At 36.8% G+C, this 23849-nt stretch overlaps 1 protein-coding gene across 2 annotated transcripts in view; it reads right to left on the reverse strand.

The window, feature by feature from the left end:
* Positions 1-23849, reverse strand: part of IL1RAPL2 (interleukin 1 receptor accessory protein like 2) — a 1257588-nt gene that overhangs the window by 1162721 nt on the left and 71018 nt on the right. The window contains exon 2 of one of the 2 annotated variants that reach the window (XM_070461797.1): positions 2226-2326. In XM_070461797.1, the coding sequence (XP_070317898.1) occupies positions 2226-2307 (82 nt within the window). In that variant the 5' untranslated portion in view covers positions 2308-2326. Of the gene's footprint in view, positions 1-2225; positions 2327-23849 lie in introns of those variants that run through there. The other variant, XM_070461798.1, reaches the window with a different exon arrangement.

Consider the following 23849-nt stretch of genomic DNA (forward strand, 5'->3'; position numbering starts at 1 on the left):
AGCAAGAAGCCGTAGGAAAAAAGACCAACTGTATTCAAGCCATGTCCACTGCCCAGATCTGTACAAAAATTTTTATACCAATATTATAATTGCTATATATCCTAGGAGATAGTTGAAGGTAAACAGATGGGCAATGGGAGACTGAAATCAGTCAAACACATTCACTCTAAGGGGACTATCTTTTGGAAAATTTCTTCAATAAAGCTCACTGAAGATATGACACCACTTGTCCATACTAAGAAGATAAAGCTAAGAACCCAAAGCCAGTCTCACAGCTGATGAGTAAAGAATAAGGGGGCAAAGCATTAAAAAGTTGATCTTTAAGGACATCTGCACATCAGTGATCGGAGAAGGCAATGGCAACCCACTCCAGTACTCTTGCCTGGAAAATCCCATGGGCCGAAGAGCCTGGTAGGCTGCAGTCCATGGGGTCGCTAAGAGTTGGACACGGCTGAGCGACTTCACTTTTCACTTTCATGCTTTGGAGAAGGAAATGGAAACCCACTCCAGTGTTCTTGCCTGGAGAATCCCAGGGATGGGGGAGCCTGGTGGGCTGCCATCTATGGGGTTGCACAGAGTCGGACACGACTGAAGCGACCTAGCAGCAGCAGCACATCAGTGATAACTATATCTACGTGTGTGTGTATACATATATATATGTATATTATAACAGCATCCTTCCCCATAAGCAATAAGCAAATCAAGAAAACAAGACAGCATACACAGGTAGCCACTTACTTTTGTTTTTCATATAGGGTTTTACTTGAACTAAGCTATCATAATATAGATGGCTTTTTAAACTCTCAACTATTATTATTATTATTTGCTTTCAGACTCTGCTACAGACATTATGACATAACCAAGTGAGGAAAATGGGATCCAGTCCAAAAGGCTATATTGTTAGTAAGGAATATCTCCAAGTATTTTATTTCAGCAATAATCAATCTGAGCCAATATTGAAAGTGAAAATGTGACTTCAAAGTAAGGCAAGGAAAGACAGTTACATAAAATATGCCGAGTTGAAGATACTATAGGTAAAATGTTACATACAAATACAGCTGAAAGAGAGTCCCAATATAGAAATACATGTTAAAGACAAATGTAAGTATTTAATAGGAAAGGAAAAGCCAATATATTCTTCTACCTTTACCATTTCAGAATCCTTTGGACTTCAGTAGCGTTACTCTATTGTATTACCTGTGAACCACTTTTGTGAAGACTTAATACACTATCAACTGAAGAACAATACTATTCTTTAGCAATTTGAATTATTAAGTATTCTCACATTAGAAAATAAGTATTAACCAAATTCCAAGCTCCTGTATTTATTGCTTTGAAAAATAGGAATGTATTTATTGCCTGGGTTTTATACTTAATGAGAAAGTAAAGACTATACATTTAATTCTAGGATATAACTGAATTAGAAGCCAGCAGAAAACCCCGTCATAGTCTTTTGTTTCCACATAATAATACAGTCCTCACTGTCTTACTGGAATGATTACAGACAAAAAATCAATTCTTAAAATCTCATGCATGGTTTGTAATGATAGCTAAAATGTATAATCAAAGCTGAAAGACATATATCCAAATGTTATTAAACAATGATTAAAATTTGATTGGGATATCTACTGGCTACAGCTAATCTCTCAGTACAATCATGGCTGCCTGCCAGATCACCATATTCTAGGAAAGATATTTCTTCTCAAGAAATTCCTCTTCAGGCAATTAGCTAGTATGTCCAAACTTAGAAGCTTTAAACCTCTGCCTGTTAGGGATTTGGTGCAAGTGTGAAGATGTGAGGAACTAAAGCTCACTGATATTTGTCAAAAGCTTTCATTTAAACTGTAGTGTGGCAGACGCAATTAGGAGGCAAAGAATATATATTTTGAAAGGTTTCCTGTCTTCTCATTTGCAAATGTTCACTTCTAGGTGTATATTCACTAGCAAATGTAACCAAACCTAAAAAGGCCCTGAATCAATTATTGTCCACTGAGAGTATACTTCCATTGAAATTGAACAAAATTCCACTGGTTTCCCAACATTTTCTCAGTGGTAGGCTAAAATCTCATTTTTACTTTGGCTACTTTCCAACATAGCTGGATTACAAGTGATTCTGTTTAAAGATATTCATAGTTAAAGACACAGATGCTCTCTAGATGCTCACAAAAAGCATATACTTTTGACCACATCATGAGAAGTTGTCAACCAGAATTCTGTCAACTTACCAGAATTTCTCTTTGACACCATCTTCAAATTTGTGCTGACTACAGAACCAACTACAAGGGCCAAAAGAAATGGTGGCTTCATCGTTCACTTTCCTTGGCAGCTGAAAAGTCAAAAAAAGGTTATGAAGTTTGAATCACAGATCTTGGCCTCAACAAAGCAACAGCTATAATTTCACATGTCTTAAAGGCACATCACAGAAACAATGACATTTTGGTGATTTCTGGCTTTATATTTATGCAAATGGAAGAAAATACAAAAGTTCACAATTGCATCTGTCGAAGTTTCCCGCTTTAGAACTTTTCAATGATTTCCCACTGGATTTAGGTTAAAATCTGAACTCCTTCCATTAGAATTTCATGGGCCTGCAGGAAGGGTCCTGCCACCTCTTTGATCTTATTGCTCCTCATTGGCTATGCTCCAGCCACAATAGACATTATATCTGTCACTGGAATAAGCCTTAGTCATTTCCACCTCGTGACCTTTGCATTGTGAGGTCCTTCCTGCTGAGATACCCCTCCCCACTCTTCACTTACATTCTTTAACATCCTATAGGTCTCAGTCCCACAAACAGGCCTTTCCTGACTACCCAATCTTAAAGTCTCACTCTGTCACTCACAAGCCTACCTCCTTGCTTGTTTTATTCATAAGACTGATTAGCACTTACAAATATTGTGTTTAGCTACATGATAGGAATAGTTTTTACTCAACTTTGACACTGCTTTAAAATCTACAGCACCAGGGCTTCTCTGGTGGCTCAGTTGTAGGGAATCAGCCTGCAAGTGCTAGAGAAAAGGGTTCCATTCTGTTCCAGGAAGATCCCACATGCCTCAGAGCAACTAGGCCCATGTGCTCTAGAGCCCGGAGCCACAACTACTGAGCCTGCATGCCGCAATTACCTGAAATCCACACACAATGAGAAACTCTTGCACCACAACCAAGAGGAATATCGCTGCGCCACAACTAGAGAAACATCCGTGCAGCAACGAAGACAGCCAAAAATTAATAAATAATTTTAAAAATAATAATAAAATAGAATCAACAGCTGTGAATCTTAATTGGAATAAGACTGTTTCAAAATGAAAAATAACTGAGAAAAGTATGGAATTGAACTGAGATATTGCTAAAGACCCTGCGAAAGGGAATAGGATTGACTGAACCATGATCAGTAGGCATTTGTGGAAAAAATGTTTTTAAGTATTTATCCCATTGTGTTAAGACTTCAGTAAATCAGTTCCTGTATGAGAATTCATCTAGAATCCTTTAAAAATCAGAATATAAGCATCAAAGAGGTGCACTGGGCTCATTATAAATCCAAGATAGAAAAACAGCAAAGGGAACCATAAATGTGAAAACAAAGTGATCCCTGAAATAATGAATGTAAACAAATTTGAGTGGAAAGACAAGAACAGGCACTGGATAATATTTAAAGAGCCAGAATTCTATATAAAGATTTTTTTCTCAATAATTGGTTTGTACCTAGAAGTGTAGAATCTGGTCCAGAATGAAAGAGTAAAAAGATGATATCAAGAGCTGGGTAGTATCTCATTTTCCCAGAATTAACTGAAAAAGATCCATCTGATACCTTAAATTCAGGGAAATTCCAGTTTGTTGCCTGAGGCCACCAGTTCAGCTATTCAGGGCAGCTAGTTCCTTATCATTGTGATTATCTGGGTTGTAAAGATCTTTTCTGTACAGTTCTTCTGTGTATTCTTGCCACCTCTTCTTAATATCTGCTCCTTCTGTTAGGTCCATAACATTTCTGTCCTTTATCGAACCCATCTTTGCCTGAAATGTTCCCTTGATATCTCTAATTTTCTTGAAGAGATCTCTAGTCTTTCCCATTCTGTTGCTTTCCTCTATTTCTTTCCATTGATTGCTGAGGAAGGCTTTCTTATCTCTCCTGGCTATTCTTTGGAACTCTGCATTCAAATGGGAATATCTTTCCTTTTCTCCTTTGCTTTTCGCTTCTCTTCTTTTCACAGTTATTTGTAAGGCCTCCTCCAACAACCATTTTGCCTTTTTGCATTTATTTCCATGGGGGTGGTCTTGATCCATGTCTCCTGTACAATGTCACGAACCTCCATCCATAGTTCATCAGGCACTCTATCTATCAGATCTAGTCCCTTATATCTATTTCTCATTTCCACTGTATAGTCATAAGGGATTTGATTTAGGTCATACCTAAATGGTCTAGTGGTTTTCCCTATTTTCTTCAATTTTAGTCTGAATTTGGCAATAAGGAGTTCATGATCTGAGCCACAGTCAGCTCCTGGTCTTGTTTTGCTGACTGTATAGAGCTTCTCCATCTTCGGCTCCAAAGAATATAATCAATCTGATTTCAGAGTTGACCATCTGGTGATGTCCATGTGTAGAGTCTTCTCTTGTGTTGTTGGAAGAGGGTGTTTGCTATGACCAGTGCGTTCTCTTGGCAAAACTCTATTAGCCTTTGCCCTGCTTCATTCTGTACTCCAAGGCCAAATTTGCCTGTTATTCCAGGTGTTTCTTGACTTCCTGCTTTTGCATTCCAGTCCCCTATAATGAAAAGGACATCTTTTTTGGGTGTTAGTTCTAAAAGGTCTTGTAGGTCTTCATAGAACTTTTCAACTTCAGCTTCTTCAGTGTTACTGGTTGGGGCATAGGGTTGGATTACCATGATATTGAACGGTTTGCCTTGGAAACAAACAGAGATCATTCTGTCATTTTTAAGATTGCATCCAAGTACTGCATTTCGGACTCTCTTGCTGACTATGATGGCTACTCCATTTCTTCTAAGGGATTCCTGCCCACAGTCAGTTTTCATTCCAATCCCTAAGAAAGGCAATCCCAAAGAATGCTCAAACTACTGCACAATTGCACCCATCTCACATGCTAGTAAGGCAATGCTCAAAATTCTCCAAGCCAGGCTTCAGCAATACGTGAACCAAGAACTTCCAGATATTCAAGTTGGTTTTAGAAAGGCAGAGGAACCAAAGATCAAATTGCCAACATACACTGGATCATCGAAAAAGCAAGAGAGTTCCAGAAAAATATCTATTTCTGCTTTATTAACTATGCCAAAGCGTTCAACTGTGTGGACCACAATAAAATGTGGAATATTCTGAAGGAGATGAGAATACGAGGCCACCTGACCTCCCTCTTGAGAAACCTGTATGCAGGTCAGGAAGCAACAGTTAGAACTGGACATGGAACAACAGACTGGTTCCAAATAGGAAAAGGAGTACGTCAAGGCTGTATATTGTTACCATGCTTATTTAATTTATAGAGCAGAGTACATCATGAGAAATGCTGGACTGGAAGAAGCACAAGCTGGAATCAAGATTTCTGGGAGAAATATCAATAATCTCAGATATGCAGATGACACCACCCTTATGGCAGAAAGTGAAGAGGAACTAAAAAGTCGCTTGATGAAAGTGAATGAGGAGAGTGAAAAAGTTAGCTTAAAGCTTAACATTCAGAAAACTATGATCATGGCATCTGGTCCCATCACCTCATGGGAAATAGATGGGGAAACAGTGGAAACAGTGTCAGACTTTGTTTTTGGGGGCTCCAAAATCACTGCAGATGGTGACTGCAGCCATGAAATTAAAAGGCGCTTACTCCTTGGAAGGAAAGTTATGATCACCCTAGATAGCATATTAAAAAGCAGAGACATTACTTTGCCAACAAAGGTCCATCTGGTCAAGGCTATGGTTTTTCCAGTGGTCATGTATGGATGTGAGAGTTGGACTGTGAAGAAAGCTGAGCGCCGAAAAATTGATGCTTTTGAACTGTGGTGTTGGAGAAGACTCTTGAGAGTCCCTTGGACTGCAAGGAGATCCAACCAGTCTATCCTGAAGGAGATAAGTCCTGGGTGTTCATTGGTAGGACTGATGCTGAAGCTGAAACTCCAATACTTTGGCCACCTCATGCGAAGAGTTGACTCATTGGAAAAGACCCTGGTGCTGGGAGGGATTGGGGGCAGGAGGAGAAGGGGACGACAGAGGATCAGATGGCTGGATGGCATCATCGACTTGATGGGCATGAGTTTGAGTAAACTCCGGGAGTTTGTGATGGGCAGGTAGGCCTGGCGTGCTGCGATTCATGGGGTTGCAAAGAGTTGGTCACGACTGAGAGACTGAACTGCACTGAACTGAGTTCCTTATCATACTGCCTCCCAACTCCATCAATAAACAGAGTCCTCAGAAGGAAGAGGAGGTCTTTTGATAACAAAGAGACTTTGCTTGATAAGGCTTTCTTTGATAACAAAGAATGTCCAGTTGACATGCTGGACTTCCCTTGTACCACTGAAGGAGGAATAAAGAGCCCTGGGGCAAGATGGTGTGTTCGTGATTTCCAGATGACCAAGGGGCCAAAACTAATCCCTACTCATCTTGAACACACACCAAGTTTCTGTCCCTGTCCTTCACTATCTCCTGGTTTTTCTCAAACTCATGCCCATTGATTTGATGATGCCATCCAACCATCTCATTCTCTGTCACGCCCTTCTCCTGCCCTCAGTCTTTCCCAGTTGGATTTGACATATTACCAAAGATCTACATAAGACTGGGTACATAGATGATTCTTGTCATAGGCTTTGGAACATGGGGCAAAATGAGTACAATTGAGAGGAAAGTATGATGCCACCAGTTGCAACTCTGAGGGAAATCAAATCTTGCCAGGGATTTCCAACATCCAGAGGAGACGCTTGGAGGAGAATCTCATTAGCCTGTAGTAACTACTACCTATTTATGCCACACACATAGACAGCTAGAAGAGTTGTTTATGACCAACCAAGGAGAAAGGCACAAGCAATCAAAGCATTTTCCCCCTCTCTTTTCTCCAGTCACATCTCTCCAATGAAACACCAAAGGAAAAAGTACAGAGAAAAGAGGTGGAAAGGGGTAATGCATGAAAACCTACCATGCACACACCAAATTCCTAGCCATGAGAGCCACACGTCTCATCTGTTTGGAAAAAAAAAAGGATGACACAATATTTGAATCAGACAGAATCTTGGACTAAGATAAAGACTTTAAAACCAGAATGAAACTCAGAAAACATGTGATGAATGATAGCATTAGACTGAAATGTTTACTACTTTCCCTGACTCCTACGGGCAAAAGGAAGTACAGTACAGCACTTGAAGTAGCAATTATTAGGAAAAAATTGTACCATTTCATGTTTATATTTCAATGAGTTGAAACTTAGTAAATCAGTTACATTTATTAGCTTGGTTGTGTTTACCCACTCCTTGACCACTAGAATGTAAGCTATGAGGGCAGTCACTTAGTCATTAACTGTTATATTCTCAGCATCTATCATAGAGCTTGATACATGATAGGTTATCAGTAAATATTTTAATAAACTAAAGGAGAATATCAATGTAGAATACATCATATCAAGGGTTCAATAATACAAATAAATTGTAGCTTTCAGTGTCCCCCCCCCCAAGTTACCCATTTATTTGAAATAGAATATATCTTATTTAATATATTGTTGTTGTTGTTTTAGTTACTAAGTCGTATCTGACTCTTTTCAGACCCTGTGGACGAAAACCTGACAGTTTCCTCTGTCCATGGGATTTCCCAGGCAAGAATACTGGAGTGGGTTGCCATTTCCTCCTCCAGGGCATCTTCCCAAGCCAGGGACCGAACCCAGAACTCCTACATTGGCAGGTGGATTACTTACCACTGAGCCAGAGTCCATTATCTAATAAGCAATTATTCAAATCTGAGATGGGCCCATCTTCTGCTGTAGCAGACTCTCTTGGTACCATACTTATATCCTCTTGGCCCTCCCAAAAGTCATCTGCATAGAAGTATTCCTATGTGTCTTTGCCAGAGGTGCTTCTCTATCTGCAAAAGTAGCTTGAATAGCATAGAAGGCTGACTGGAAGTTCCAAGTTGTTAATGCACCATGAGTGATTCCCATTCAATGATAGGAGTTGGTGAATAAATAGCCCAGCTTTCTCACCTCTTGGAATGTTCCAGTAGGTTTAAGTGGCAAACTACTCATTAACACTCTGATTTTCCTCCTTTCTACTCTGACCTTGCCATTCCCTTTCAGTACTTGCTGAGATCACCTCCCAAATAAACTGTCTGCTCAGTCACTTTCGATTCTTTGCAACCCCATGGACTGTACCCTGCCAGGTTCCACTGTCCACTGGATTTCTTAGGCAAGAATACTGGAGTGGGTTGCCATTTCCTACTCTAGGGGATTGTCCCAACCCAGGGATCAAACCAGCATCTCCTGCATTGGCAGGCACATTCTTTACCACTGTGCTGCCTGAGAAACTCTAATAAATTAATTTTTGTCTTTGGGTCTGCTTTTGGGAGAGAGCCTATACCAAGACTGTGAAAATGCCATTATAAGCTCCACACAATTCTTTCTTTTATAACAACTGTCCAATTTCCAGCTCAAAAGATTATGTACACTCTGTGCTTTCAAAAGAAGGCTCATTATTCAAATTTTCCCTGAACCACAAGCACATTCCAGGTCTCTTATCCTGTCTCAATTTTATTTAGAACTTCTATCACACCCCCAGTGACTTTTATAAGAACACTGGATATTGGTTCATCTCTGATTTAGTTCCTCCTACTGTATTCACTCACTCACCAACTCAACCTTGTTGGTTATAGATATTATGAGTCTTCCGTGTTCTCCCTACCCTCAACCCCTCTTATTCATGACTGTATCTTTACTATTTCTATCTAAAAGTTGACAGTTTGTAAGGGCTATAATTTGCCAACATAGAATATCATATTATGGATTTTAATATTTCATCAATGATGATAAAATTAAAGATTATTTGAAAAAGACTTTAAAAAACATTACTTTACCCTGTAGTTACAATTTTCACCCAAAGAACTATATTTCATATCTGTTATTCAGAGATATTAAGAGTAGAAAATAGCTGACAAAAGATACTTCTATTTTCTTGCTTAATTGACCCCTTCCTATTATCTATGAAACAAAATGCTTAATTCTTGACTTTGACTAGCAAAGTCATCATTGGAATTGAATATGTTAACCACAAAATTGTTCCATATACACCCTGTCTTGTCAATTCAAGTCAGTGGGGATTAGAAAAATAATGTATTGAGTTTTTTACTCTGTATACTTGCCAATCCTATTTCTGCAGAAGCATTTATTAATTCAACAAACTTTGATGAATAACTATTACATTTTATGATAATAACTTATTGAGCATTTTCTGTGTGCCAGACAATGCACTGAACTGTAACCTATTAATGACCTTGTGAACTATTATTATCTTCATTTTACTTTTCAGAAAACTGACACTTGTGACTTATCGAAGGCCACAACAATAGTAAATTAAGGAAGAAAGGATTTAATTTTAGTTCTTTACGGTTACAAAGTCCAAGCTGTTAACCACTAGTAAACTATATTTGCCCTGGTAATAAGATACTATAGGACTCATAAACCATGTGTAGGATTATAAAACATAATTTCTTACTGTTTAATATGCATGTATACTAGAGTGCTTAGCCAAGTACAAGACAGTAAAGAACAACCTGTATATGTTAAGTGCTAAGGGAATATAAAGTAAGAAGAGTTTTTGGTACCATGTTCAGTAGGTGATTCAGATTTGCCACTGAAAGGCAAAATCTGCCAAACAATCAATTCAAACAGTCAAAAAGAAAGGCCATTGCAATCAGTCTCATAGCAATGTTCATCTGCAACAGCAAATAACCTGAAATACAGTAACTGATCAAGAAATGTGACCACTGGATTCCCAATATACGTCTCCACACATGTGTTTACACACTAAAAGTGTCAGAGGCTGCTCAGGTTACCCCCTGAAAATCTTATACTGAAATTTATGTTTATTACATTAAAACTTTTTCCTCTTGGTGATTTTTACAACCAACTTACTGTTGTGTGAAGAAAGTGTGCAGAAGCATGTGTATTTTATATGATGGCAATTATGCTGCTATTCAATTATTTTGAAATTACTTTTCTTCCCCCAAAAAGGGTCTTCCTCTTACTGTGGCTATAAATATGCAGTGATCCTCATTCCTAAAGTTCATATCCCCCTGAGGGATTTGTATTTACTGATTCCCTGTGTTCAGTATGTAAAAATTCTAAAAGGCCAAATGAGCAATTCTGAAACCTGAAGACACTGGCACAATGGCTAATGAAGGTATTAGTATTCCTCTCCTTTGAGTACCAAATCTTAATACGAGTAGGGCCATCTTGACAAGAGAGTTTCCAAAAATGTAATTGAACTAAATGCTTTGACAGATAACTGTAATAACAATGTCATGCTCAAAAGATTTTCAAGTATAGTTTGTAAATTACCTTCTCCACTTTACTTTCTTCCTCCTTTAAAAAGTACTAGGCATGTCAGAATCCTGGTTCATGTTAATTTTTTAAAATATCTGTATGATGTTCTCTTGACTCTAGAAGCCAAAACACGTTTAACTTATGAATATATTTTGACACAATTGAAAGAGTCAACTAGATATATCAGCTAGGTTGCAGAGAATATTTGATTATATCATTTCTTAATACAATCTTGTGAGAGACAATTTTGTTATTTATGATGTCTTCCAGTCATTTGGACCAGCCAGTCATATATATGTTGATATAATCTCAAACAAATTAGAAATTACAAACACAAACACAATCCACATATATATCACAGATTATATATAAAGATAATTAACTTTCAAAGGCAGTTCTAACACACATTCATCTCAATCTCTTATATCTTCTAATTCTACAGTCATCTGCAATGAAGTCTGGTATTCATACAGAGATGGCCCTGAGGTCTTATATTTTCCATCAGGAAACAAAGATACAATAATTTAAATTAGATTCTACCTACTCAGAAGGAAAAGTTGGTTCTCAATTTGACTCAAATTTGGAAAACTTCCATAGTTATATAGTCCAGCCATCAACCAATCAAGAAATCATTTGATGCCCTATCCCCCATGCCCTTAACTCCTTCCTATTATATGAAAACAACTGTATGGCATGTCAGCCCATTCTACTATTACTTTTAATAGTTACAAATTGAAGTCAAAACAAAGAGACATGGAGACTGAAACCAAGGAAGCCAGAAATACAGAAGTAGGAAGACAGAGACAGCTAGAGAAACAGATGGAAAGAGAAAAAATACACACAGAGGAGAAATTGAGAGATAGATAAAATAGAGAAGCAGAGGCTAATCAAATGAGGGTAATGGAGACACAAAAAGTTGACTATTGATAAAGAAAGGGAAACAAGAAGTAAGAGGAATTATGGAGGAGGAACGTCTAAGAGATAGCAGAAAAGAAAAAGAGGGTCAAAAGAGAAGCAAATAAAGAGGAAAAAATTGGTTATAAGCAACTCTAGAGGTCTAGGGGCATGATAGAAACTGACTATCTCTCAAACTATCATTTCTTCTTTCTGTAGTAATTATAAAAATCACAGATTTTGGCTTGGCACACAGTCCTCCAAAACAGAGTCTTCATTTCCCAGTCCTCCTTATGACTGGACATGTAGTTGAGTTCTAACCATTACGATATAACCAGAAATGTCACAGGCGAAAGGGATAAATCTTTCCCAGGGTTGGTCCAATGAGCAAACCTAATAGTGGATGGAAAGATTCACAAGCCGTCTAGAGAAAAAAGTCTTCAACCTTTACTCATGGCTAGATAGTTTCTATATCCTTCATTCTCCAACTCTTTCTTCCTTCAATACAAATGTGTCAAAATACTTCCCGAAGTGGAATGTATACTTTCATGCACTGCTTATGGATTATAAATTGGTATAGCATTTTAGAAGGCAAATTAGCAGTACTTGGCAAAATTTAAAGTGCTCAGGAATTATTTTTCTAGGATTCTATACTACAGAAACCCAAATACATAGGCACAGAAATATATACATGTAAAAGGATGGTCAATGCAGGATGTGTCGTAATGGTGAAAATCTGGCAATAAATACTTTTCCATACAGGAATTGTTGGATCAAGTATGCTCTATCCATACTATGAAATACTATTGAAGAGACTGAGGTAGACAGCTATGCATAGATATGGGTAGATCTGTAAGATGTATGAAAAACAAATATGATCCCATATATAATGGGAAAAATCTATATATGCCTTCAGGCATATAATAGGATTGAGCTTCCTGCATCCATCATGATTGGTGAGGCATGTGACTGGTTCTGGTCAATTATTTATGACCAAAGGTCATTGTTCACACTTGTGCTTTACTCTATTGGGCCACAGCATTTATTTGTCAACATGATAGCTTCTACAGTTATCTTTCTCTCTGCCACAGTAAATGGTTTTAAGATAATGGTTGCTCCATCACTCTGGGTCCCAGAATGAGAAGCTGTAGAACAGAGCTCCCAGTCAACATGGTATAATCTGTTATAAAACACCGACACTTGGGGATTATCATAAAAGCATAATCTAAACTATCCTGAGTAAATACAATTTACATATTTAAAATTCATATCAAGATATACTATAAAAATGATGCCCAGAATAGCACAAAATATTCTCTACACAGAGTATATAAAATGTAATGAGACTATTATATGTCATGATCTAAATTCAACATACTCATTAGACAATAGCCATGTCAAGAGCAGGAAGTATGGTTTATTCTTTTTTGGATCCTCAGCACCAGTGACTAGAACATAGTAGATATAAAGTCCATTCTTCTTGAATGTTAAATGAAATTAAATGACTTTTATCCTAAATTGTAGCTTTATATTAATCCCTATGAAATGAAAATATGTAACTTTTAATCTATTAATATCATAAATTATCAAGATCAATTCAAACTATAAGGATATTATTCATTTTAAAATAAGTCTCCCACCTAGCTTTACATCCAGAGAAGGCAATGGTACCCCACTCCAGTACTCTTGCCTGGAAAATCCCATGGATGGAGGAGCCTGGTGGGCTGCGGTCCATGGGGTCGCTAAGAGTCGGATACGACTGAGCAACTTCACTTTCACTTTTCACTTTCATGCTTTGGAGAAGGAAATGGCAACCCACTCCAGTGTTCTTGCCTGGAGAATCCCAGGGAAGGGGGAACCTGGTGGGCTGCTGTCTATTGGGTCGCACAGAGTCAGACGCGACTGAAGTGACTTAGCAGCAGCAGCAGATTTACATCACCTGAATATTTCATAAGGTGGTTTTCTCTGCTTTTAAAGAAGTAGATAATAAAAAATTCTGAATAAGATAGGACATAGAAAACAAACTTGGAGACTGCATCTATAAACCTCTCTACATGTTTGCATGATCGTTAATCTGATTGATCAACTGTTTATGAATCCATTTAACTGTACTAGCTCATATTGGCATATCTCATCATGAGAGAGAACTTAATTGATAGGCAAGGCTTTCATATGATTTATCAGTGTAAAAACTCTGTCAAAAGAAAACAACAGACTTTTTTAGCCTGAGTTGATCCTAAAATCCATATGTATGCATCTGATGAATGTAGCGTGTGCCTACAACCAGGATATGAACAGAAACATGATAGTTAATGGTATCTACCTTCCTCAGGATTACAGTCTAGTAGAAGAAAACAAACAGGTAACAACAACGACTGTCTTAAATATAATGAGAGGAGAAACACAGAGTGTTTTGAGAGAAAAGAGGAGAGAAAAAAATCCACAGTTAGGAGAAAAAGAACACTTTCTGGAGAAAGTGACCTCTAAGATGAAACGTAGACCATGATAGAGAGTATTGTTCTGAGAGAGCATGGTACATTCACTGGACTGAGTTCAATACAGTGTTAGATAGGAGGAAAAGAGAGAGTCTACATTGGAGAGGTAAGCAAGGGCCAGATTGTGAAATGATTGAATTGCCTATAGTACATCTAAGCATGAATGTTCAGTGGGAAATTGGTGATATTCATAGGAGTTAAAGAAAGACACTTGGGGATATATATTTGGTAGTCTTAAGCATAGAGTTGGTATTTAATATCACAGAAATAGCTGAATTACCAAAGAATAGAGGCAAGATTAAAATGTGGGTCAGGACAGAGCCCCTAAAGAACACCAACATTTAAGAGATGGGCAGGTTCAGAGAAGTTTACAAAAGTGACTGAGGAAAAAAGTAACAAGAGAAGTACAAGGAAAACCAGGAGGGAAGCCAAGAGAATAGCATATTTCAAGAATGACAACTATGTTAAATGCTACTGGGTAATTAAGTGAGTCAAAAGCTAAAAAAGTGTCCTTTATATGTAGCCAAGGAAAGGCTGTTAGCCAAGAGAAGACTGCCAAAATCAGAATCAGTGGAGTAGCATGGTTAGAACCAGACTATATACATAAACTGAAGAGTAAATTGAAAGTAAGGAAGTAGAACAGTGAGTGAGTGGTGACAACTCTCACAAATTAACTATGATAGGAAAGAGAGGGTGTGTCTAAGTTTACACAATGGGGTCAGAAATTTTCTAAACAAATTTGATATTTTTATCATGATTGGACTGGGCTTATAGATTTGAGGAAATAATACCAGAATATATTTTTCTTTAGTAAGTATGAGAGACCTGAAAAAATGGGCCAAAGAACTAAATAGACATTTCTCCAAAGAAGACATACAGATGGCTAACAAACACATGAAAAGATGCTCAACATCACTCATTATCAGAGAAATGCAAATCAAAACCACAATGAGGTACCATCTCATGCTGGTCAGAATGGCTGCTATCCAAATGTCTACAAGCAATAAATTCTGGAGAGAGTGTGGAGAGAAAGGAACCCTCCTGTTGGTGGTAGTGCAAACTAGTACAGCCACTATGGAAAACAGTGTGGAGATTCCTTAGAAAACTGGAAATAGAACTGTCATACGACCTAGCAAGCCCACTGCTGGGCATACACACCGAGGAGACCAGAACTGAAAGAGACACGTGTAACCCAATGTTCACTGCAGTACTGTTTACAATAGCTAGGACATGGAAGCAAGCTAGATGTCCATTGGCAGATGAATGGATAAGAAAGTTGTGGTACATATACCCCATGGAATATTATTCAGCTATTAAAAAGAATGCATTTGACTCAGTTCTAATGAGGTGGATGAAACTGGAGCCAATTATACAGAGTGAAATAAGTCAGAAAGAAAAACACCAATACAGTATATTAACACATATATATGGAACTTAGAGAGATGGTAATGATGACCCTATATGCGAGACAGCAAAAGAGACAGAGATAAAGAACAAATTTTTGGACTCTGTGGAAGAAGGCAAGGGTGGGATGATATGAGAGATTAGCATTGAAACGTGTATATTTCCATATGTGAAACAGGCTCGATGCATGTTTGATGCATGAGACAGGGCGCCCAGGGCCAGTGCACTGGGAGGACCCTGAGGGATGGGGTAGGGAGGGGGGGTTCAGTATGGGAGACATGTGTACACCCGTGGCTGACTCGTGTCGATGTATGGCGAAAGCCACTACAATATTGTAAAGTAATTAGCTTTCAATTACAATAAATAAATTAATTTTTTTTAAGTTGAGGGCAAGTAACAAGAAAAAAGGAACTAGTTGAAGAAAAAGAAAACACAAGGTTAATTTACAGAGCAAGACACCTAAAGAAATACATGGATGAAGAAAAATTTCTGGAGCTCAAATGGAAAGATTTGTCATGCATGGAACTTTTTTGATTTTTCAAGTAGAAACGGACAGAAGGCAGAAATAATAGGTGAAGGCAGAGGTAAGTTTATAAGATCTTATGGTGGGAAATTGCCATCTTGTTGTTCTACATTCTCTGTGAAACAACTGGCAAGTTTATCTGACAAGAAGGGAGGGCAGGAGGTTGGAGAAAGCAGAAGTCTTTTCAAAAGTTAAATAGTTGATTTCTAGGATTTTTCTAGCATGGATATTAGGTTCACCAATTTATGTTTCAGGAGGCCAATCTTTTGTTTTTGGTTTGTTTTTCATTAACAAATTTGACTTTATCTATTATTCTTGTACTCTACTGCTTCTGTGATACATTGTTAAAAGATTTTCAACTAGAATTGAGTGGTAGAAGCTAAAAGGCTACCTTCTCTGTTCACAACCATGCCAAATAACTTTTTTAATCCCATTAATGCTTACATCTTCCTTTTTCTATAGCTAATTGAAGTTCTATGGTATTTTAAGAAAAAAACTAACATTACTTTAGTGTAAAATATGGGAAAAGTGAGATAAGTAACTTTCCCTGTACAAGCAGTCAATTGGAGTCAGACTAAACAATCCATATTTCACACACAGACAAAAAAAAAAAGCTTTCCCATCAGGAACAATAGTAACTGTTGATTGCTGATAAAGAGACATTACCAACACAAGAAATGGGGTTAAATTCCTTGAAATATTTAGCATGAAGGACACCGTATCTAACTCTAAATGTCAAGTAATAAAAACAACATGGAGGTGTCAGAATATTCATATTAATGAACTTTCATCTAATAGTGTAATGTATCTAATTTTGGCTTCTAGGTTTAGATAAATGACAACATCTAGTTGTACATGTTCTGTTTCCTATATTTTTAATTATAAAATGGTGATGAAAACATTGTGCCCAACGAACTATAAAATAATGAGTAATTTTGTCATATTAAGTGAGAGAGAAAACAAAATGTTATTTACTGCTTTGTATTATAGGAGGTTTCTACTGAATGATAGAAGGGTGCGTATCATACATTATCTAGCTTATTAAGCACTTTGAAGAAGGACAGTGCAGCCTTGTGAGCCCCAGTTTCACTAATCTGACTTTGGCTGAGTTACCTAAAGGCTGTGACCTTCCATTTACCTACTTAGTATCTACTTCATAAGGTTGAAAATTAGTACTTACTTCATAAGGTTGTTGTTTGCATTATATGTAATACATGTAAAATGCCTAGCCCATTAGCAGACACAGGACCAGCCATTAGTACATGTTGCTTATTGTTATTGGTACTGTTTCTGTTACTACTTCTGCTTGAGGAAGTCAGAGAAGATTTTCCGGAGGAAGTGATGCTTGGAGAAGGAACATAAGTGTGCCAGGTAGACAAGGTCATAGGGGAGAGTGGTATAGCACAAGCACACATGTCTTTGTCAAAGAAGAGATAATTTACATGGAGGCAACACATTAACGACTTAATAATTTCTCTTCACTGGTTAATAGGTACAATTCTTTGAAGCTACACTTAGACATCTCTTCTCTCCTAGCTTTTAGAATTGAAAACTATTTATCCTGCTGTCCTATAACACATGTCCACCGCCACCACAAAGCATGAACCCAGGCATCTCCTTACACCCTCCAATTACATAATGCTACTCAATTTTTCCTACAGAAGTAATTGTTAATGTTTTCCCATTTTAAAATGTCCTTGTTTTAACCTCTTTAGGTTCCTAGGTATCAACTGGTTCACCAGACATAACTGTCCGTGAAAATTAACCAACATAAAAAGTTAAAGACTTGGTAATATGTATTCTAATTTAGTCTCGTAAAGATCAATTCAGTAAATAAACAGTACTCTCTTTTTATTTAAAAGAAAAAATGTGATCATCATGAGTCTTAATTTGTAAACTTTGTCTCCAGATCCCTCATGTTCTCATACTTTTTCAATATATCCCAAAACTTTTCTATAAATGCCCAACTGTACCCTAGGATAATTCCAATTGTTTCTTGAAGTCTTTCAAAAAATTAACCCATTCCAACTTATGTTCTATTTTTTGATCTCCTTTTTGCTGGTTAACACTTTCGGGATAAAAACACTTAGAAAATCAGGGATAAAAGGGAAATTCCTCTATATGATAAAGGACTTCCATAAGAAAATCTAGAAGTAACATCATAAGTAATGGTGAAATACTAAAATCTTTCCCTGTAAGATCAAGAACATGACAAAGATGTCTGCTCTCACTACTTTCACTCAATGATGCATTGGAGGTTATAAACAGGCAATTATACAAGAAAAATTATAAAAGGCATATAGATTGGAAGGGAAAATTAAGCTATCTCTTTTTATTTGCAGATGATATTATTTTCTATATAAAAATACTAAGATAACTTTAACACTAGAATTAACTAGTTCAACAAAATTGCAAGATATAAGATGAACATACAAAATCCAATAGTATTTATATATACTACCAGTGAATAAACTAAAATGGGAATTAAGAAAATAATTCCACTTAAATAGCACCAAAAATAAGAAAAGCATTAGGACTAAATTTAACCCTAAAAGGACAAAACCAATATTCTGAACACTGCAAAAAAAAAAAAAAGTGAAAAATTTTAATGTCAAAAGAGAAAAATATTCCAGGTTTATGAATCAGAAGAGCCAATATTTTTAAGAAGGGAATATTCCCCAAATCAACATACAGATTTAATATTATTCCTAGAAAGATCCCAGATCCTTTCTTGCAGGAATTGACAAGCTGATTCTAAAATTCCTCTGAAAATGTAATGGACCCAGAATAGCCAAAATATTGTTAAAAAAGAAGAAGGTTGGAATACTGACATACTTTCCAATTAGGAAAAAAAAAAAAAAAACTTACAAAACCGCAATAATCAAGATAGCTTAGTACTGGCATAAGGATAACCTACAGATCAACTGACAGAATTGACAGTCCCGAACATAAGCTTTTGGCCAACTGATTTTCAAGTGTGTCAAGTAGAAATTAAGGAACCAATACTATTCACTATTGCAACAACAACAAAAATAATAATAAGATATCTAGGAATAAACCTACCTAAGGAGACAAAATGACTGTATACAGAAAATTATAAGACACTGATGAAAGAAATATAAGATGACATACACAGATGGATAGATATCCCATATTCCTGGGTTGGAAGAATCAATACTGTAAAAATGGCCATACCACCAAATGCAATCTACAGATTCAGTGTGATCCCTATCAAACTACCAATGGCATTTTTCAAAGAACCAGAACAAAAAATTTCACAGTTCATATGGAAAAACAAAAGACCCCAAATAGCCAAAGCAGTCTTGAGAAAGAAGAATGGAGCTGGAGGAATCAACTTTCCTGATTTCAGACTATACTACAAAGCTACAGTCATCAAGACAGCATGGTACTGACACAAAAACAGAAATATAACCAATGGAACACGATAGAGAGCCCAGAAATAAACTCACACACCAATGGGTACCTTATTTTTGACAAAGGAGGCAAGAATATACAATGGGGAAAAGATAGCCTCTTCAATAAGTGGTGATGGGAAAACTGGACAGCTATGTGTAAAAGAATGAAATTGGAACACTTCCTAACACCATGCACAAAGATAAACTCAAAATGGATTAAAGACCTAAGTGTAAGACCAGAAACCATAAAACTCTTAGAAGAAAACATAGGCAGAACACTCAATGACATTAATCAAAGCAAGATCCTCTATGACCCACCTCCTAGAGTAATGGAAATAAAAACAAAAATAAACAAGTGGATCCTAATTAAACTTAAAAGTTTCTGCACAGCAAAGGAAACTATAAACAAGGTGAAAAGGCAACCTCCAAAAAGGGAGAAAATGAAACAACTGACAAAGGATTAATTTCCAAAATATGCAAGCAGCTCATACAACTCAATACCAGAAAAACAAACAACCCAATCAAAAAGTGGGGGAAAGACCTAGGTATACATTTCTCCAAAGAAGACATACAGATGGCTAACAAACACATGAAAAGATGCTCAACATTTCTCATTATTAGAGAAATGCAAATCAAAAGTACAATGAGATATCACCTCACACAAGTCAGAATGGCCATCATCAAAAAGTCTACAAACAATAAATGCTGGAGAGAATGTGGAGAAAAGGAAACCCTCTTCCACTGTTGCTGGGGATGTAAATTGATACAGTACTATGAAAGACGGTATGGAGATTCCTTAAAAAACTAGGAATAAAACCACAGTATGACCCAGCAATCCCAATAGTAGGTGTATACCCTGAGGAAACAAAACTTGAAAAAGATATATGTGCCCTAATGGCAGCACTATTTACAATAGCTAGAAGATGGAAGCAACCTAGATGTCCATCAAATGATGAATGGATAAACAAGCTGTGGTACATATATAGAATGGAATATTTATTACTCAGCCATAAAAAGGAACACATTTGAATCAGTTCTAATTAGGTGAATGAACCTAGAGCCTATTATACAGAGTGAAGTAAGTCAAAAAGAGAAAGATAAATATTATATGTTAACGCACATATGTGGAATCTAAATGATGATATGGATGAATTTATTTTCAGGGGAGCATTGGAGAAACAGATATAGAGAACAGACTTATGGACACGGGTGGGAGGAGGGGAGGAAGGAGAGGGTGAGATGTATGGAGAGAGTAACATGGAAACTTACATTACCATATGTAAAGTAGAGAGCCAAAGGGAATTTGCTGTATGACTCAGGGAACTCAATCAGGGACACTGTAACAATCTAGAGGGGTGGGATGGGGAGCAAGATGGGAGGGAAGTTCAAGTAGGAGGGGACATGTGTATACCTATGGCTGATTCATGTTGATATTTGGCAGAAAACAACAAAATTCTGTAAAGCAATAATCCTTCAATTAAAAATAAATTAATAAAAAGAATGTCAAGACCATTCAGTGAAGAAAATAATAGTCTTCTCAATGTATTGTATAGGGGAATCTAAATAGGCACAAACAAAAGGATGCATTTAGACCCCTACACTTCATATCATATACAAAAATGAACTAAAAATGGGTCAAAGACATAAGTGTAAGAGCTAAAACAATATAACTCCTAGTATAAAATATAGGAGTAAATCTTTGTTACTTTGGTTTAGGCAAAACATCTTAGATATGATGTCAAAAGTACAAGCAACAAAGGAAAAACAGATAAATGGAAATCTCTGAAAAATTAAAACTATGTGTTACAAACAATACCATCAAGAAATGAAAAGACATAGAAATAATTTTTATATACACAGAAATAAGTTTTATTATATAATTTTTTATTTTTATATACATAGAAAAAAAAGAAAAAGAAACAAAAATACTTATAGATTGCATATCTGATAAGGGAATTGTACCTAGAAGGCATAAAGAACTCTTACAACTCAATAAAAAAAAACACATATAATCCAATTTTAAAATTGCCATGGTATCTGAATTGACATTCCTCCAAATGGATATACATATAGCTAATAACCCCATGAAAAGATACTCATCATTAGCCATTAATGAAATGAAAATCACAATGAAATAACACTTAATGCCCTCTAGAATATCTATGATTAAGGATAACAACAAGTTTGGAGAAGAATGTGGGGAAATTGTAACAATACATCACTGGTGGTAATGTAAATTGGTACACCTACTTTGGGAAAGTTTGGCAGCTCCTTAACAGATTAAACATAGAATCACCAAATGATCCAGCAATATCATTTCTAAATATATACTTTCAAATTTGAAAATATATGTCTACACAAAGACTTATACAGAAATGTATGTAGTAGCAGTATTTATAATGGCCATAAAGTAGAAACAATTTAAATGTCCATCAACTAATGAACAGATATATAAAAGGTTGTATTCAATGAAATCTTATGGGGCAATGAAAAGGAAAGAAGTAATGATACATTGATCTATACAGATTAATGTTGAAAACATTTAGCTAAGTGAAAGAAACCAGTCACAAGAAACCATATATTGAATGATTCTGTTTATATGCAATGTCCAGATTGGCAAATTCAGAGAGACAGAAAGTATATTAATGTTTGTCAAGGGGTTAGACAAAAAATTCCCATGAGATGGGAATACCAGACCACCTGACCTGCCTCTTGAGAAATCTGTGTGCAGGTCAGGAAGCAATAGTTAGAACTGGACATGGAACAACAGACTGGTTCCAAATAGGAAAAGGAGTACCTCAACGCTGTATATTGCCACTGTGTTTATTTAACTTCTATGCAGAGTACATCATGAGAAACACTGGGCTGCAGGAAGCACAAGCTGGAATCAAGATTGCCGGGAGAAATATCAATAACCTCAGATATGCAGATGATACCACCCTTATGGCAGAAAGTGAAGAAGAACTAGAGAGCCTCTTGATGAAAGTGAAAGAGGAGAGTGAAAAAGTTGGCTTAAAGCTCAACATTCAGAAAACTAAGATCATGGCATCTGGTCCTGTCACTTCATGGCAAATAGATGGGGAAACAGTGGAAACAGTAGCTGACTTTATTTATCTGGGCTCCAAAATCACTGCAGATGGTGACTGAAGCCATGAAATTAAAGGTGCTTACTCCTTGGAAGGAAAGTTAAGACTAACCTAGACAGCATATTAAAAAGCAGAGACATTGCTTTGCCAACAAAGGTCCATCTAGCCAAGGCTATGGTATTTCCAGTGGTCATGTATGGATGTGAGAGTTGGATTATAAAGAAAGCTGAGTGCAGAAGAATTGATGCTTTTGAACTGTGGTGTTGGAGAAGACTCTTGAGAGTCCCTTGGACTGCAAGGAGATCCAAACAGTCCATCCTAAAGGAGATCAGTCCTGGGTGTTCATTGGAAGGACTGATGTTGAAGCTGAAACTCCAATACTTTGGCCACCTGACATGAAAAGCTGACTCATTGGAAAAGACCCTGATGCTGGGAAAAATTGAAGGCAGGAGGAGAAGGGGACAACAGAGGATGATATGGTTGGATGGCATCACCGACTCATGGGTTTGGGTTGACTCTGGGAGTTGGTGATGGACAGGGAGGCCTGGCTTGCTGTAGTTCATGGGGTCGCAAAGAGTCAGACATGACTGAGTGACTGAACTGAACTGAATTGAAGGGGTTAGATAGTGATAATAGTTGCACAGCTCTGAATATACCAAAAATTACTAATGCTGGAAAGGGTGTGGAGAAAAGGGAACCCTCTTACACTGTTGGCAGGAATGCAAACTAATGTAGCCACTATGGAGAACAGTGTGAATTATACACTTGAAATCAATGAATTGTATTGTATATAAATTACAACTCAAGGAAACTTAAATCAATCAAATCAATCATTTGATATCATGATAGAAAATTACTGTTGATGGATTTTTATTTCTCTTTTCAACCTTATGTTTACACGTTAAATTCACAGTCCTAGATTACACACCAAATCCATCATTCTTAAAGTTACTTCTTATAGACATTCCAGGCAAGTTGGGCAATCTGGAGTCCTTATGATTTAAACCTCCATCTTCAGGCTCCCTTTTCATATCCTTTGGGTTTCAGGTGCCTTAAGTATCTTGAAATGGAATCAGCTCAACAAATACTTCACCACTTCAGTCTTATGATGTTCACTCATTGACACGTGGTGGAATTTTGGGAGTTCTATTCCACAATAGGAATGGGTAGTCTTAAAGATGAGTTGCCAGAATCTTTATACTTGGAAAATTCATTAAAGCAAAGTAAAAGTAAACAGCTATTTCTGGCTTTTGCTGACATTCTGATCATGTGATATTAAAAGAGAAACATGGATTCATGTTTTTAAAAAAAACTAATTCAAGGCAATACTTTCCTCAATAAAATTAGAATTAGCATTCCACTGTGCAACTTATTCTATGTGCTTAGGAGTTGTCTCAAGAGTTATCTACAAAACATCACAATTGGAACAATCAAAGATTCAGTAAGAGACAATCTGGCCCAAATGAGCTTAGCAAACTGCATTACCTATATAGTAATGAACTGGCAGGAAGCAATAATT

This window comes from Odocoileus virginianus, chromosome X (assembly GCF_023699985.2).
Source record: "Odocoileus virginianus isolate 20LAN1187 ecotype Illinois chromosome X, Ovbor_1.2, whole genome shotgun sequence".
Taxonomy (NCBI): Eukaryota; Metazoa; Chordata; class Mammalia; order Artiodactyla; family Cervidae; genus Odocoileus; species Odocoileus virginianus.